General features: G+C 32.9%; 1 protein-coding gene across 1 annotated transcript; it reads right to left on the reverse strand.

Moving 5' to 3' along the window:
• Window positions 1–1,456: 1,456 nt before the first annotated feature.
• LOC130648795 (H(+)/Cl(-) exchange transporter 7-like) lies at window positions 1,457–18,281 on the reverse strand. Its single transcript, XM_057454890.1, has 23 exons — window positions 18,051–18,281; window positions 16,503–16,625; window positions 16,215–16,274; window positions 15,502–15,567; window positions 15,128–15,260; window positions 14,704–14,813; window positions 13,756–13,836; window positions 13,094–13,334; window positions 12,677–12,852; window positions 12,551–12,602; window positions 11,919–11,979; window positions 11,081–11,219; window positions 9,668–9,761; window positions 9,103–9,324; window positions 8,381–8,508; window positions 7,699–7,784; window positions 7,255–7,300; window positions 6,331–6,414; window positions 6,088–6,165; window positions 5,314–5,406; window positions 5,069–5,152; window positions 3,059–3,139; window positions 1,457–2,195 (listed from the first exon to the last, which is right to left on the reverse strand). Exons 1-23 carry the CDS (start codon window positions 18,189–18,191, stop codon window positions 2,082–2,084), a joined length of 2,493 nt encoding a protein of 830 aa, XP_057310873.1. The 5' UTR covers window positions 18,192–18,281; the 3' UTR covers window positions 1,457–2,081.
• Between the last annotated feature and the right edge of the window lie 362 nt (window positions 18,282–18,643).

Consider the following 18,643-nt stretch of genomic DNA (forward strand, 5'->3'; position numbering starts at 1 on the left):
CGACGTAAACATCCATTTTAGCCTATACGGTCCTGTTTTTTTATCTGAAGAAAATTCAGTGGGTGTACAAAAATCCTAACATTGTCTCGCCGTTCCGATTTAAAAAAGAGACAACAGGCGCCGGAAACGAGGTTGCAAAAATTCGCCAGCTTTCGTAAACATTTGTCATCTACAAGTTGTTAAAACAAAGATATCCCGGCCAACATGGCGCATCATTGTCCCTTTTGATCAAGGAAGCGAAAAATGGGACGAGGTTGAGCCTTACGTTCAAGAGAGGAGTGTTGAAATAAGAACGAAAATAATATGACGTCAGGGCTGACTGGGCTAGCGTCAAGTTGATTGTATTTTGCAATAAAAATGAACTTCAAAGCTGCAGGAGAGACGCGAACATGAAGCAATCATATCCTTCTTATTATATTACGTAAACCTTCCTTTAAAAGTCTATCACACTTAATTAATGTTTTAAACAGCGAAACGCGGATGTTTATGTTAAAATATATATTAAAAATATGTTAATTAATAAACAGGATAAAACCTCCTTTAAAACGAGCACTCTTTATAGTGGATATCTTTTTCCAACGAAGACTTTCTCAGGAACGAATAAAAAAGCGAGGAATTAATAGTGGGCACCTCTCTGTAGCAGGTATTTAAACGTCCCATATATAAAACCACATTTACAAAAATTTATCTAAGACCAGCCTCTTCCGGTAGATATTTTGCGCTTATCCTAATACCCCAGAGCAGGTTGCATCAATCAATTTGGACCAGCCTCTATGTAGTGGCCATCTCTCTGCAGCGCACATCTTTGAGTTTCTGATGTCCGCTACAAAGAGATGGTTAACATCGATTTGGGCGTTGGGCCGGTTATTCCGTGATCTAGAGTACACACAGGTTTGCTCTATTCAAGTAGATGGCCTGCAAACATTTAAGAGAGTCGAGACAGCAAGCTGCTAACATTTTCTGTCTATAAAAAAGCGTGTAAATTGTTTCAGTCTTTTTATTTGACGAATTATTCCCAGCAAAATTTAAACGGTGCTGGAGAAGATAAATATGAAGAACTGTTTCAAGGGCCTGCGGAAGAATTCACTCACCAAAAAAGGCGGGAAAATACCATAGAATAAGTAAATGTTTGAAAAACGGAATAGCCTCCGACGAAAACAACGTTTCAAATGTTGCCATATGCCTGAGTTATATATAATTAATTATAATTAATTATAAGCAGCTCTGATTTCCCGTTAGTAACTTCATACATAATAAAAAAAATCTGTAGCAATTACCGATTAAGAACAAACACAAAGAATTACTGGATAAAAAGAAAACAATTAACACGCAAGGGGTTACCTCGAGATTGTCAGAAAGAGATAAGAGCCCTGGGAACGAGGTTGACCCAAGGGGTTATATAATGAACCCACCGTGATCACGGTAAGAATGAAACAAAACACAACAACAACAAAAATAAAGCACAATTATTTCACCTTAACTTAATACTATTCTTTAGTTTTTTTGAATTACAAGTATGTAGAAAGTCTACAAAAAAAATGCAAAAAAATTGAAGCTCTTTATTTACAATCTGCACGACATAAAAATGCTACTGGAAAATCATGCTAATATAAAAAACACCTCAGGAGAAGAACATTCGAACATGTGAGTAAACACCTCAGGAGAAGAACATTCGCTCATATGAGTAGTCATTGAAGCCAAATTCCGAGTTTTTAAGTGTCTATTGAGATATCGCAGGAAAAAAATGCTGGAAATAATAGTTAAAAAAAAACTCCTTGAAAAATACAAAAATATTCCCAGTTATTTCCAACAAAATGGTTCATTCTTAACCCGGTGTTTTCACGTACTAAGGAAGTTCAGAAATTTGACTATCGTAATAGCATGCTTCCAAATATTTTTTTGTGTCAAAAAACATATTTTTGTAACAGTTCGCGATTTCAGTTAATTACAGCTTCACTAAGAAGAGAATATGTACAAAAATTCGTTACAATGCGTCCAGTAAGAGATTTGTACTAATATAGTGATAAAAATTAGTTCCTACGCTCAAGAAAGCAAGACATTTTTTAAAAAATTTCTATAAACTAATCTTCGTCATTCGAATGTTGCATGATTTGCAGTTCCTCCAATCCCATCTGACCACGATGTGTCCACGTGCGATATCTGGCGAGATCTTTCCTCGTCACAATACCAATCACCTAAAAATAACACAAAGCGCAACATTTTTTTGGTACTGCAGAACAATTATTCAGCTCCACGAGCATTGTAATGACGTCATCAACTCAATGTATTGTACCGTTGTTTTTTTTTCATTACGTCGGTTTAAAAGCTGCTTAAACCTTACATACCCTGCAACCCAAAACAGAAAAATCCTACAAGGGTAAGCCAGCAATACAATACTGGTCTGAATACAATGAAGTGACCAAAATCCCTAGAACAGCAACCTCACAATACAATACTGGTCTGAAATACGATGAAGGGACCAAAATCCCTAGAACAGCAACCTCACAATACAATACTGGTCTGAAATACAATGAAGGGACCAAAATCCCTAGAACAGCAACCTCACAATACAATACTGGTCTGAAATACGATGAAGGGACCAAAATCCCTAGAACAGCAACCTCACAATACAATACTGGTCTGAAATACAATGAAGTGACCAAAATTGGATTAAAGTGAATAAGAAATTATTTTGTCGTATCGATAATCCAGAAACCTTCTTTTGAAAGAATGATATGCAAAGACATAATCAGGGAAAATTTAAGGACTGTTAATCTATCAACATTTTCCAGATTGACGGAGATAGCTGAAGGGCTCATAAGGACGAGTTGTCGCCCGGTGTATAGAGAATTCAGCCAGAAACGTCATGGGAATGGAGTAAAACATTTATAACTAAAATATAGGATTTCTAAACATTCGCTAACGGTTGCCGAAGTCACGACTATTGAGGAAGAACAACTCAAGTGATTTGTCTTAAAACCCAGCTTCACTAAGTGTACAACAGCACGGCTCAGCAGTATGCATTGAAAACATGTTATAGATTTAGCTCTATACTGACCTGGTTATTTTCATTCACCACAACTAAATGTCTCAAACCAAGAGCTCGGAATAACCGGAATCCTCTGTTTAGGGATGATTTCTAAAGTCCAAATAAAAATGAGCAAATAAATAAATAGCCACATTTTTACGCGTATGCTTAGCATTCGTATCCTAAAGTCAACCTTGTCCCCAGCACCAGCACCCAGTTCTTTTTTTTTAAAAAGGGTGAACTAGAGGTTGATCTAAGGGGTCGTCTACAAATTTCGTATGATATTTTATACGAATATATGCGAATTTAATTGCTTTTAATTCGTATAAAAATCGTATACAATTCGTATAGTGTTAAATAGTTATACGATTTTTAAAAAATCTAATACGAATTTTATACGATTTTCATACGAATTGTCATACGAATTATATTCTCTTTTATACGATTTTCATACGAATTTTCATACAAATTATATTCTCTTTCATACGAATTGTCATTCGAATTATATTCTCTTTTATACGAATTTTCATACGAATTATATTTCGTTTTTCAACTTTTAACATGCGATCTAAAAAAACATTTCTATCGCCGTTTTTCGTTTTTCAACTTTTAACATGCGATCTAAAAAAACATTTCTATCGCCGTTTTTCGTTTTTCAACTTTTAACATGCGATCTAAAAAAACATTTCTATCGCCGTTTTTCGTTTTTCAACTTTTAAAAATGCGATCTAAAAAAACATTTCTATCGCCGTTTTTCGTTTTTCAACTTTTAAAAATGCGATCTAAAAAAACATTTCTATCGCCGTTTTTCGTTTTTCAACTTTTAAAAATGCGATCTAAAAAAACATTTCTATTGCCGTTTTTCGTTTTTCAACTTTTAAAAATGCGATCTAAAAAAACATTTCTATCGCCGTTTTTCGTTTTTCAACTTTTAAAAATGTCATTAAACTCACATTTTAAAAGAAATTGCTAACAAAAAATACAGCCTATCATTCATGGTTGAAAGTCTTGCAATTGAACGTTGATGGTCTTTAACGGCATTAGTTGACAAAAAATCAAACTTTTGTACCATAATCATTTTAAACATACTTTATTTGTTAACTTTGCCAATTTTTGTTGAAAATGAAGTAGTTCTAATTTTTGGACCAATTTTGGCTTAAAATGACATTTAGGTGACAAAAATCAAAATTATTATGTGACCATTATGTTCAGCATACTTTTTTTGTTAAGTGTGCCAAATTTTGTCGAAAACAAATACCAATTTTAGCCTGAAACGTCAATACGAGACTTCCCAGTAGTTAAGGAGCTTGGGTACGAAGTTTACATCTGTGACGGAGCAACGTGAAATCCCAGGGTCGATTTTTTCTCAAAAAATGCTCCGAAAGAAAAAAACGACGGTTTTAAAGAATTTCCTATGCCTTCGGGCGCGGAAATTCAAAAATGCGATCTAAAAAAACATTTCTATCGCCGTTTTTCGTTTTTAAACTTTTAAAATGCGATCTAAAAAATATTTTATTTTGAAACTCATATACGAATTTAATACAATGTCAAACGATTTTCTTTTTTTTAAAACCATACGCATCTAATTAAAATCTCATACGAATTTTTTGTTAAACTCGTACGAATTTAACTCATACGAATTTAATTTAAAACTTATACGAATTTAATTTAAAACTCATACGAATTTTTTTAAACTCATACGAATTTAATTTAAAACTCATACGAATTTAATTTAAAACTCATACGAATTTAATTTAAAACTCATACGAATTTAATTAAAAACTCATACGAATTTTATACGAATTTAGAAAAATTTTATACGAATTTAATTACTGTATGGCAAAAGAAAATTCGTATAGCATATACGAATTTTTTTGATACGAATTGCTACGAATTTTGTAGATGACCCCTAAATAATTCGTTGCTCTGTTAACAAATATCATGAAGTCAACCTCGTCCTCAATGCGTTTTATGTTCTCTTCACAGGTAAAAATAAAGAATTAGAAAGAGGTTGTTTCCAAGTGGAAAGGTTAAAAATACCTCTTGTATTGTGTATGGCACGGGATTCATAAACGGACGCAAGTCTATGTAACACTCTCTTTCACGCTGCGATATGTTAATGTTCTAAAAAAAAGATTTAAAATGAACATTCTTCGTTGAAACATTATTACATTACTTTACACGACCGTCTGAAAAGATTGGTGTGAACTATAATCTGGACAGAACAAAATAGTTTAAATTTAGATGAACTTTAAAACCGTTTTGCACTACAAACAAATTCGTACTCTGATTGGTGGAAACCTTGGGTAGGCATCCCTAAAATCTTTGATGGTCAAACGATGTCTCCTCGGACGGGACATTCCAGGATCGAAGAATACCTGCATAAAAATAGTTAAAAAAAATAGATAAAAGATGTACTATGAGTTTTTAGGAGCAGAATAGGTTGGTGCTTTTATGTTGATAAAAATCGAAAATAAGAATCGTGGCTAGATCATTACACAACCTTCAAGGTTTTTTTTGTTTGCGTTTTCTATTTTCAGTGTGTTTTGCGTGGATTAATATCTGCGAAGAATTTCGCGAAATAAAACGCAAAAACATCAACACATCAACTTCGCAAATCATAATAAGTTATGGTTTATTTAGAAAGCAGTCACAAATTTTATGTGGTTTAACATTTTTTGCAAACCAAAACTAGCAAATTCGTGAAATAAAAGTCTGCACAAAGAGATTGTAAGGACATTTTGTTGGTAGTTTATCAAGAGCAAGGACAAACTTTAGTACAATTTTGTGATGTGTTTTCTCTTGATAGAAAAAGGGCGGAAAAAAACTCAGAACAGAAGAATTTGAACATCGTGTTGTGAGAAATAGAGATTATAGGACAAAATAAATAATCATTACAAATTATTTCTTAGAACTTTAGGTGGGGCAAATGCTAGAAGTCCCTAGGAGTACCTCAAACTCTTTAAAATGACCCCAGGGGATTTTATTAGAAAGGTTTTACATTTAAAAAAACAAGTCATGGAATACCCTTTTCTTGAGATGTTTTAAAACGCACGTACTTTTTGCTTTAATAAAATAATAAGCTGTGATCGAAGAATAGTGCCACGAAAAGTTCCAAATGTCTTTTTACGTCCTTCCTGCAAACAAAAAAGCTACATACAGAAAAGCTGACTAATGACTGAAGGGTAGAGTTATTTACAACTCACAGGATAAGAACAATACAAAACGTACTAGTCATTCGTACGATATTTTTACCAAGAAGAGGACATCGTAAATGCTAACGCTGTTACAAATCAACTTACGCCGGGTTGCGGCACATTATCGACAACTGGAAAACCGTTATGATGAGACGCTGTGTTCTTCAGAACGTCAATAATTCTTCCAACCTGAAAAAAATTTGTCGTGCAACGAAACTGAATTGTAACAAAAAATTGTGAGAACACCGTGGAGTAGCAAAAAGTGTGTTGCAACAGAAAATTGTGCCATAACAAAACACAGCGTAACAGGAAAACATTTTATCACAGAACACCGTGGAGTAGCGAAAAATCGTCTCCGACAGAAAATCTTGCCGTAAACGAAAAGTAAACAAGCTTTTAGACAATAGCCTTTAGCTTCATTTCATCTCTTTTGATTTGTTGATCTCCTTCTTTTTATTAAACAAACTAATATTATCACAAGCAAATATAAGGGCCTGACCTTATTTTTGAAAAATTTGCCCGTAAACAGCCTAAGGTTACAATAACGAGCCTGCCACAATTCGTGCTGTTTAGCACACTCATCTTAGTTTCGGTAAACGCTGCACAGTGGTCAGTCGATCATCACATGATTATTATGTGATACACAAACTCGAGATAGAGTTAAGATATAGTCAATTTCTTCTTAGTTAAAAGAGAGTGCAATGGTATAAAAATAATTTACATCAAATGCTTTTTTCTGGTGGAGTTCGCGGAGTTTTGTTTACGTGCGCTCATTCTAGAGAAAATGGAAGCCAGGGGTTTGTAGGTTAAAGGGGCTACGAAACGGCTGTTGGTTCTCGACTTTAGTGACTTACACGAAATTCGAGCTAATGACGGTGGAAACGTTAACAAAAAAAAAATATTATCTAACGAATTTGCGCTTGCTAAGGTGCGCCTATTGAAATGGGGATCTGCGCAGAAGAGTGTACCGAGGGAAAGCTCTTATTAAATGTGCTGAGGTGTGATAAATCAAATAATTACAACACATACCCTTTCTTCTGCGTGGAAACACGCTACAGGAGTCTTCATCACGTGACTGAAATAATTAATAACATAGTTACATATAGTAAAATAATATGTCCAATATAATGCGAAGAACTATCCTCGACTTGGTTTTTTCTTATCCTCATCTTCAAATGTATCATATTTTTTTTAACTTTTCACCAGTGAAAGCTTCTTTAGCAACCACTTATGAGTTTAGGTCAGGTAGGAGAACAACGAAAAATATGCACGGATTCGATGGTTAGCTTAAGACGAAAAAAAAATTAGCTAATCTCAAATTTCGTCTTTTCTTATACCTATGCCTTTGTTTTGCTTGTTTGTTTGTCTGTTTATTTGTTTGTTTAAACATTTTTAAATTCAGATTAAAACTTCAACAAGAAAGGCGACGCTATTATCACTTCAGTAAAATTTCTACTTCTGCAAACTTCTCACCTCATTGATATGTGTGACGTCATCTGCGGTGTTTCCCAATCGAGAAACGGTACTCCCGCTAGTTTGATGTGGATATCATAAATACCCTATAACATAGAAAACATTACATGTCAGCGTACCAAACTGGATTTCAAACGCCGTACACTTAGTCAACAGACATGTTGGGACAAAAACGCACAGAGATAATTTCAATGTTTTTAGGAGGTAACAATCCTATTCACTTCGCGTGAGAGGTCCAGCAAATCCTACTTTGTGTGAATAAACACTATAAACTAACCAGTGTATAACACTGTATATTTGAAATCTCTAACTCATACCCTAAGACTTGGCAAATAAGCCCCGGGTTTATTTCTTTTCAACTAGCTTATATGAAGTAGACTGATCTGTCAAATTTCAGCAAACCTAGGCATCTCTTAGCATTTTTTCTTATTTTTTACTGTAAAACACTCATTGTTACACAACTAACGCAAGCCAGTTTAACGCCACGAAATGAAGAAAATGGTGGCAGTGACAAATAAGGACAAAAAAAAAAAACTTCCACACTTGGGTTTAAAATCAATTCCACATGCACATTCAACACAGAAAAAAAAACATTTGCATATCGCAGTAAATAAATTTTGCTGTTAGTAAGTTGTAAACCAACAAACATAAAATTTTTCTTAAGTCACATGGTCAAACCTACCTCGTTAAAAAAATCACCAACCCACTTCGCCACAATGATGCACAACATAAGTGGAAGACCATAGGTTATATCACCCGTCGCTTCCATGACAATGACACACAAACTGATCGTCATCCGCATCACGCCACCTAAGTAAGAATCATACTAGACTTCAAATGTCCTCTGATGGCAGTCTGAAGAGGTCTTGTCACATATCTTCTCTCAGTAGTAATTAAAATTTCAAAAACATAAAAGGAGAAAACATTAAAACATTAAAAGGGGTGCATAGCAGTGCCTTGTATTTTATTGCTAAGTACACCAAAACAATGTTCTCTAACTGTGACAAGAAGTACTACAATGCACTTATAGATGAAAAGGCCTTGTGATACGTGGCCTTGTGGTTATGGAGTTCGCTTCGTGCTCACAAGGTCCGTGGTTCGGTCCACAGCGCGGACATGTTTAGCAAGTGTCTTTACCACAGCTACGGGTCACCCCATGCCATGTGAGGGAAATTGGGTATGCAATGCGGGTGTATACTTAATGTATACATTCAAACACAGGACCGACATTGATAACAGTAATTCTAACATTGAAGTGGCGATATCCTGTATAAAATGTTATGAGTAATAATAATAAGAGAAGAAGAAGGAAAGGAAGAAAAATCGATACATTTTGCATATTTGTATATTTCTGAAAGAAAATCAGAAAACACGAAAGTCTTAAACTTAATATGAATGCCTTACCTAGGAGTGAAGCTGCTCCAATCAGCGCATATATTCCCGGGCCAGACCACGTTCCACTTGGAAACGCCATATGTATAAGCTCTCCGAACAAACGTCCCATCGCTGCACCACATAGGATCACAGGTACAAACAACCCACTAGGTACGTACAAACCATAAGTCCAAGTAGCCAGTAAAAAATAACAAATGAAAAATGGAATCAGCGTAAAAATTGAATACATGCCTGAAACATAAAAAAACAGAAACAATTAATAATTAACTCTCTTCCTTATAGCAAAAAAAACACAAAACACACCATGATATGCATGAAACAGTGACAATAACAAGAATAAAAAAAGTTAAAAAAGGTAAAAAAATTAAAGTTTAATTATTTGTTCAGTTTTCTCCACACCGTTTTAAGATCCAAAATATAATTACTCCCCTGGGGCTAAAATAAGAAATTATGACATCTATTCGTAAAAAGCAAAAAAAAACTCTACTATGTCTTCATCTAGCAATTTCTATATATATTTTTTTAATTGGGTTTACTCTCTTCCTTATAGCAAAAAAACAACAACAAAACATACCATGATATGCATGAAACAGTGACTTTGCAGATTTCTCCGGTGTACTGAAAACCAACGTACCCATTGCACTGAATTTACCATCTGGGCAAAAGAACTAAAAAAGATTAATATTTACATCGGTTTAGAGACGCATTCTGACCATCCAGTCTACAGGTTGTTCCGCAAAAAAGAGGAAACATCTCAGGTATATACACCATGCAAAAAAATATTGTAAGGTCAAAAATTTCCGCAAACAGAAAGTTTCGTGATTTTCACAACTGCATATCTTACACCCACAACAAGAAGTTTTTGCTCGATTCGCGTAAGTACATTTTTTTCATCAGCTGATTCGCAAAATTAATGATGCGTATAGAACCTACCAAAAGTATGTGAAGTTGGTTTATTATCACAAATAGTATGTTTTATTCCAGAGTACAGTCTTCAATTAAAAATTTCAATCCCTACTTAGTTACTGAAAATGCGGATTCGCAAAAAAAAAAAAAAAAAATTCTACAAAATATTTCAAACTGGTATTCGCGAAAATAAATTCTCACGAAATATCTAAAAATCGATGTATTCGCAAAATTAAATTTCTGCGAAATTTTTAAAATTGATGGAGTGGCGAAAATATATTCTTGCAAATTCTGTAGGATTTCTCCTCACATTTAAATTTCTTACATAATTTTTGAAAATAAGATAGTGGAAAGAAATAAAATGCATCATTCTGTTACAAGCACAACGTTTGTAACAAGATTAAGATTTTAAGAATCAATGGAAGTACGAAACTTACACACACTTAAGCGTATGCTAATAAAAAGTATTAAGCATGATGCAAATCTACGTGATACTTTTCAACAACCTAGTTTAATCGAGAACTATCCACATCTATCATTTTTAAACCCAGTGACTTTAAAGTTTATTTAAACAAATCAATAGTTAGAAAATCTCGTTTCGTATACTTAAAGCTTTACCTCCCGCGAAATAACAAGTCGAGCTCACATGAAGAATCTTTGTAAATGGTATTTTTTTTTCAAAATTTTTGGTTGGTTTTCAAGAGTTTTCTAATTATGCATTACGTCATGAACTAGCTCTGAGGGGTGTTGTATTCAACAATTGTGATAAGGTATATACGGTTAAAAATGTTTTTGACGTTCAGTCTGGCATTTTAAACGTTTTCAGAAATTTCAATATTTATTTACCATAATTATGCTCAATAAAAGAAAACTCATGTTTCAGAACTAGTCAATTACGTCATTATTTTACATAAATAGTGCAACCAATAAAGAAATTTCAAAATGCATAATAGATTCCTAGACAAATTTTGATATGAAATTAATTTGTTTTTTCGCGGGAGATAAGCTTTAAAGATTGTTAATCTATAAATGCTATACTTAAACATCAGCATACTAGAAGATAAAAGTGAAGCAAACTTACCTGCAGGGTTCCTGTGGAATTGTATGAGCCGACTGGTTGACAATCATTGTAGAAGTAAATCAATGAAAACGCAACACAAGAAGACATTGTTGCAACTATTAAGCTCTCAATCACTCGCAATGGTCGATTCTTCACAAATCTACGTAACCAACATTATGTTTACAACACTCAAGGACTTTATAATAATGAGGACTATTTGGTGGCCCGTGAATCCACGGGTTCACCCGTGATTTCGTGTGTCTCGCTACTGCAGTTACCATTTTGCGTGAAAGAAAGACGCATACGGGTATTATAATATAGATGTTGTACTCAAAGGCTAAAAATATGTCAAAAACTTTACAGAGAGATTTTACAAGATTTAAGGTTAGGAATTCAAGTAAAAATTTAGAAAAAAAACACTAAAAATGTATAAAAAACATTTCATATTTTACAAGATTTTAAAAAAAATTTAGGAGGAAATAGACAGATACCAAAAATAAACCTTTCCAAAATACATGCTAGTAAGAGAAAATGCACGTTGGAAGATTTTAAAAAAGATCTTCCCCATCCAAAAAAATAAATAAATAAATATAAAAGATTTAGGTCATTCAGGAGAGTTGAAGAGGGTTGCCTTTTTTTTTAGGTTATTTGGAATATTTAAGGAGGCGAGGCAATCTGGCACATTTTGTGTAATTATGCCCTCAAAATAAGTGCAAGAATGATAACCAAGCAATTAGCTTTTTTTTTGACAATAACAGTATAGTGTAGCAGGAAGTTGCATGAAATGAAAAGACATTGCGATTCCTTTAACAAGAAAAGGTACTTAACCAAAGAAAATCTGTTGTGAAAAAATGTTTACCTCATTCGGTAGATTGTTAAATGATGATTGATCGCATTAAACAAAGCTCCAAACAAACCACCTATGAAAACAAAACAAAACTGCTACAATAAAATATTGATAAAATATTGGTTGGGCAGGACAAACTTCAGGGAAAAACACACCAGCAAAGCACATGTTGCTCAAAGCTGGATATGTTTTCTCTTGGAGGGTGTTAATATTGACTTCATCTAACAATAGGAAACTTAAAAAAATAGTTGCATTTTCATTAAAAAGTGCTCACCTACAATAAATGCTCAATTAGATATGAAGTTTAAACGTATATTTGTGTAACATTAGGACCCTTTTTGTCAAAACCGTTTTATCCTGACATATGTAAATTTGATTTTAGTTGTTCATAGTATGATAGATTTTAACTTTTTAAACTTATTTTATATATTTTTCTTATTTTCTAATAAAATAGTTGGAACAACTTCTGAGGTTGTATCTATTGTGCATATAGTTAAACTCTTTCATATTACAGTACATGTGAGGCGTGGAAGAACATCTGTTTACTTGCATCAGATAAGCCAAAGGTGTACAGTTCAAATTTCTAGTTTGAAGGGACCCCACCATCCCTCACTCTTACATAGAAAAAGGTTAATAAAATTTACCTAATACACCCATCATCATGAACAGTGGTAATTCGTAACCTTGATATGATCCCTAAAACAAACATACATTTTTTTAACGTAAAAAGTAATCAGTTTTGCCAAACAATGGAATACAAAAAAACCTACAGAAAATTGACCAAAATTTATAAGACCAGGGTACCCAAGATTACCAGCTTGTCCATTGTATATTGAAAGCAAAACATTCAAAGTAAATGAAGAGATCATAGAGGAGAAAAACATGCGCCATGTTAATGCTTGATTCCAGAAACTTGAGCCTTCTTCCAAAGAGAATAAGACTCCACCTATAAACAAGAGTATACTGCATTGCCAAATCAAGTTTTATAAAGAGGAAAATTTCACCCTAAATACAACAAGCATATATAAGTCTCATTTTCATTTGAATGCATTTGCTGCTAAAGCGCAAAAACCTCACAAGTTCTTTTGTTAGTGTGTGCATAATTTAAAAAAACAAGATTACACACTTGTGAAATGAAGTACATTCTATCACACCATTTCAAAATATTTTGACAAACATATTCTTACCCACAGGTGATCCAAAAGCAGCCGATACTCCTGCAGCTGCACCACCTGCCACAAAATCTCGTTTTTCATGATCAGTACGAAACATCTCAAACATGTGAAAATCACGATTGAATGTTGTCGATCGACCTTGTGATACACCAGCAGCTATTACAGCACCTGTATGTATCATTGGACCTTCCTTGCCCACAGCTAAACCCCCAGCCACAGAGAAAACAACACCAACAACTTTTGTGAGAAGTGTCTAAGACGAAAAAGTATAATGCAAATTTCAACATTTTGTTACTTTTATTAGAAAGATGTACACTGCATTTTCTCATCTTTTTTTACGTAGTGCATCAATAAGCAAGTGGCACTATATGTAATTTGTCTTGGTACATTCCATTGTAAATTTCTCTATTTGTCACATATATGTAAGGATGTTTTACACAGAAACAAGTGAATTTTGTGAAACAAGTGTTGATTACTGCTGTAAACTAAAGGTCATACGGGACCCGGAAAATAGAAAACATAGCAGATTAGTTGCAAGCGAGTTTTAACACCATGGAAATTCTCACGTGACTGATTTTAAGATAAAGTTAGCTAAACTTGTGTGGTTTTTTCAACGCAGGTGCGAATTTACCGACAAACATGTTGCTAAGTGCTAAAATCAACGATATCCCTACCTTGATTCTGACCACATGAGGTATTTTTACACCATTTAAATAACATTTGATCTGTGGTATTCCACTGCCAGCTGCTACAGGCTAAAAAATCACAATTGACTACATTAAAGCGGCTATGGAACGGCTGTTGGTTTTCGACTTTAGTGACTTACACGAAAGTCGAGCTGGAGGCGACGAAAAACAAAAATGGCTATTTTTCCAGCATGTATGTAATTTACAGACTGGAACATATAGATATATCTAGAATTTTTATCTTCTCCATCCTTGGTCTTGTTTTCATCTAGAATGAGTCTTGCTGAAATATTTATTTGTAATATACTTTTCGGAAAAAAATATTGAACCAGTAAGCAAAGTGCGCTGGTTTGTTCATTGCGCAAAACGTATTTGCCGGATTTTTAATATGTGCACGGGATATACGGAATGTGAGCATTTTAACCGGTTGGTAGACCCTTTAATACTCGTTCCTTAATCTTTTCATGTTTTGGAAATTTCAAATTAACATAAAGAGAATATTGTGGCTTTTCTTTGTATGATAAGGCAAAAAAAATTTTAAGTTTTTTAAAAATAACCTTTATTGTGAATCTAAATTTTAGCTGAAGTTTTTAAAGTTGGAGGAAGGAAAGAGAGGATTGTAAAAATGGGGCCTGTTACAGCTATGTGCGGAATAAACAATTGCATTTCAGATACTCTATGAGCTAAAATTGCTTTTTGTTGGGTACTTCTTCACTTTACATTACAGAATTTTTTTAATTATTGCAAATAACTAGACTTTACACATACATTTTTAGTTTTACAATTTTATTAAAAATTGGTTTTGTTTTGTGCGTGCTGCATATCCATATTATATCAGAACCTGATAAAACTATAACAACTCATTGGGCATTAAAAGAACTAGAATAAGACGGCTAAAATATTGTGATGGATTCATGTGACAAACACCAAACGTACCTCCGCATAAACAACCATAAGAGTTGCCATTAACACAAACGCACAATTTAATCCAACCCACAAGCAATATGGTATTGCCAAACAACTGCTGTCGACACATTTATCTAATTCTGCCATCAGTGGTTAAGAAGGAAATTAAATAATAGAGTAATCTTCATAAAAAAATATTCAAACTTTATAAAAAACATATTCAAACTTTAGTTACAGGCCTTTTCAGGATAATTTTAGTACATGTATAGTAAAAAGAACACTTCAAGTATTTCAGGTGCTGTGCCTGGTAAATTTTCATATAGTTTGACATTTGCATGTGCTATATCAATAGCCTGAATAATTTTTTGTGTTTGCAGATGTGTGCAAATGCATGTTTTTTCTGCAAATGCTTGCAATCCAGTCAAATAAGTATTCACATTTAGTAAAAAGATACGTGTTTTGATAATTTTATACTTCCACCCTGCTAGTTTATCTATGGATATATCAATGGAGACAGCAACTGTTGCTGTTAACACGCCGATGATTAACATTATAAGCCATCTGTAAATATTCATTTGAACATATTTCTGAAAGAATAAAGATTAAACAACTGCTAAGCAATGTTGTGGTTGACAAAAAAAGTAGCTGCAGTTATTATATTTAGAGTCAAACAAAAATGGCATGGTTACAAAACCTCTGTATGGTAAAGAATAAATAAAACATGTACTGGGCTTGAGTAACGCAAAAAGAGGCAAAAAAAAAATGTAACTTCCTTTAAATAGCCGGACAATAGAAAACACCAAAGGCTGTTGCAGACAGCCAGCCTACCTCTCCTGTAAAGGATTTCTGCTCCTTCCTTTGTAATGTGTTCTCACAGTAGTCATAATCTAAACTCTAAATAACAAACAGAGTGTTGCAAGTTATGTCACTTTGGTTGTGTCACATTATTAATTAGATCACTGAACTTAAAGGTGAATCACATACTAACATATTTAATCCTTCCACAGGCAATATAACAAGGAAATGCGCTGCATGTAAGTTGTGGAGATAAAACAATAGACATATTCACATAGTCTGAGGGAAGCATTAGAAATTTTTAAAAATGGCAGCATATGTTGTAAACAAACATGAGACAGAACAGTTGGAATAAAATCAACTACAGAGCGTCATTTAATTAACAATAACATAGAAAACAGACAACAAACACATTATCAACGTAATGATCAACTTATTTTTTATGATAAATTAATTTTAAGAAAATATTTTCCAGCTGAAGTTTCATTTTGTTAGGTAGTTAAATCTTTTGAGTTACTTTAGACCTGTCAATACAGGTATGCTGAAAAGTATAACTTACTTATGAGTGATAAAAGCTTATATAGACATATATTTTGCTTCTTTCAACGAAAATAAAGTTGTGGATATAGCGTGGAAAAAGACAGTTGAGTTATTTCTTATTCTTTTGCCATTATATAATTTTAAAACTTTTTTAAAAAAGGGAAAGTGAGAAGAAATATTAAAAGAAGTTGCAGACTTCAACCAACCTCAAACTTGCTTGATATAATTTGCTGACCAGGATCTTCATTGGACACTTCCAAATGATTCTTAAAAAGTAAAACAAAACTTACCTTTCAATTTATAAGGAGAAACTAAACAAAGTTTACTTCAACTATTTTTAATTTTTCTTAATTTTTCAGACAAAACATTCACTGTAACATCAGAAAATTCGCAAGCTGTTATATATATGCAGCATTATAGCTCAAAATTCTTATTTTTATCAGTGCAAAGAAAAATATCTGTTGTGTTACAAGAATTACAAAAGGTTCACTTACAGCTATATCTGATAAACCACTGTATTCTGGTGTGTCATTTGTTGTTTTCTGATTGATGGAGTATAACGCTGGTGAACTGAATGGCTTGTAGGGAATGGAGGACGTGTTTGAATTCATACTTCTCTATAAACACAAAGTTGTTACAAGTAAAGATTACGATAACACATGATGTACAAACTAAATTATGAAACTTGATATGTTGACTTGTTGACATTACATTCACTTTAGAACAGAAAGCAAAACAAAGTATGACATCAAATTTCAAGATACTATTAAAAATTCTAGACATATGAATCTCAAAAGGTTTTTTTAGATAATGTTTTGCAAAAAAATAATAATTACTTCTAAAATACAACAGAGTAGCAAGCTTTTTATTGACAACTAGTCGGTAAGGCCCGTGGAAAAATCCACTTACTATTAAATGGTAAAATTCTACACCTATGGTTTTTTTAGATAATGTTTTGCAAAAAAATTAATAATTACTTAAGGAATACAACGAATTAGCAAGCTTTTTATTGACAATAATACAATTACATCTATTTTACATCTTGAAAAACATTCTAGACAATAATGCTGATAATACTTTACAAGCAATTGACAAACTAGAAACACCATTAAAGAAGCACCATTAACTTTAAAGTTTAAAATCAATTTGTAAACAATATTTATCCCAAATATGCAACATTACTTATAGCTACCATCTTTGGCTCACAGACAGTAAGACCATAATGATAGACTAAATAAGATTGAATGCACATCCAATGCACAACCAGTACCCGAATTACTGATTACAGAAAACGTTAAAATTAACCAAAAAATTTACAATACTAAAAGAGCTTTTAAAAGGATTTAAATAAAGACAACTTTGTAAGATTTCAACATAAGTTTAACATCATTTTTTCACATTTTGGATTTTGAGAATTCTAAAATTGCCAAAATGTCAAGCACATGAGAACACCAACTGGTTCAGCTGAAGTAATACTTAGCAAATAAAATGAAACTTTGAAACTATTTCCAATTCCCAACAACATTTGCTACATCCTGTTAACAATTTTCAAGTACTTTGTAACAATTCTTTAAAAACAATTTTTATATATATATTTAGTGCAATACAAATAAAAATTTGTGCTGACAATATTTTATTTTATGAAATACAATTTGTTAGAACCCTGTAGCATTATTTTTACACATTTACAATGATCAATGCATTTTTCAAAACTTATGTATACAATATAAAAACATTAAAACTTTGCCTTATTGAATTTATAAAAAAGATAGTAAGGAAGTATATAATACTTATTGTAGGAAGATCATAAAAAAAATTAAGACTGCATATGACAAATATAGAAAATAGTTATTAGCCTATTCCATGCATACTTTTGATTACAAAACTTGGTGTTGTTTTGATTTGGTTAAGAACTCACCAATCCAAGTAAGCAGCGTGATTGTACCTGCAATCACACTCCTCATAGTCAGTTTTAGTTCCAAAGTAATGCAATATCTTGTGAAACAGATAAACAAGAATAAATAAAACAAAAGTGAACGAACCTCTGCTATCCTTGCTCTATGAGGTTGTGGTAGTAATGGATCTCTTTCACTATGTTCTTCTAAAACAGGATTGATTTTACTAGTTCCTAGTCCCAGCTCATTTAATCGTATGCGGTCATAATGACGGCGCTGTCTTGACATCGTAATTGTTCATGGTTACATACGACTAACAGGACGTCTCATTATCAACCAATTACAAAATAAATATTATCTATGTGCAACAGTATATAACATAAACAATAAAGATTGGGCACTGGACAACACATCAATCTTTCATGTCAATAAAGAAAATACACTTGATTTTAACGACACCAGATGTTTTGCAACACAAGTTATGTGAACTAATAATATAAAAAAGAGAATGCAACATCCCATACTTGACAAATACAACAAGAGGTAGTGAAATGTGTTTTGCAATTTAGGGCATGTAATCCTTCAACCTTTACACTCATAATTTGAGGCTGAATCTTGTTAATAGTTCAAAGATAATATGGTGTCACAAGAAAGATATTTGTTTAAAAAAGGGAATTAACTTGTCAAAAAACTATTAACCAAAACTTTCAGAAAAATTCCCATGTTATCAGAAATAAGTT

This window comes from Hydractinia symbiolongicarpus, chromosome 7 (genome assembly GCF_029227915.1).
Source record: "Hydractinia symbiolongicarpus strain clone_291-10 chromosome 7, HSymV2.1, whole genome shotgun sequence".
NCBI classification, from domain to species: Eukaryota; Metazoa; Cnidaria; class Hydrozoa; order Anthoathecata; family Hydractiniidae; genus Hydractinia; species Hydractinia symbiolongicarpus.

What these genes read in the sequence shown, in the direction of transcription:
- LOC130648795 (XM_057454890.1), bottom strand. Translation starts at nt 18,191, where the DNA reads ATGTCAAGACAGCGCCGTCATTATGACCGCATACGATTAAATGAGCTG. An exon ending in TGGAGCAGCTTCACTCCTAG is followed by an intron (nt 8,509 to 9,102) that starts GTAAGGCATTCA and finishes ATTCTTACTTAG; the next exon opens with GTGGCGTGATGCGGATGACG. An exon ending in CAAGGTTTCCACCAATCAGA is followed by an intron (nt 5,153 to 5,313) that starts GTACGAATTTGT and finishes TCTTTTTTTTAG; the next exon opens with AACATTAACATATCGCAGCG.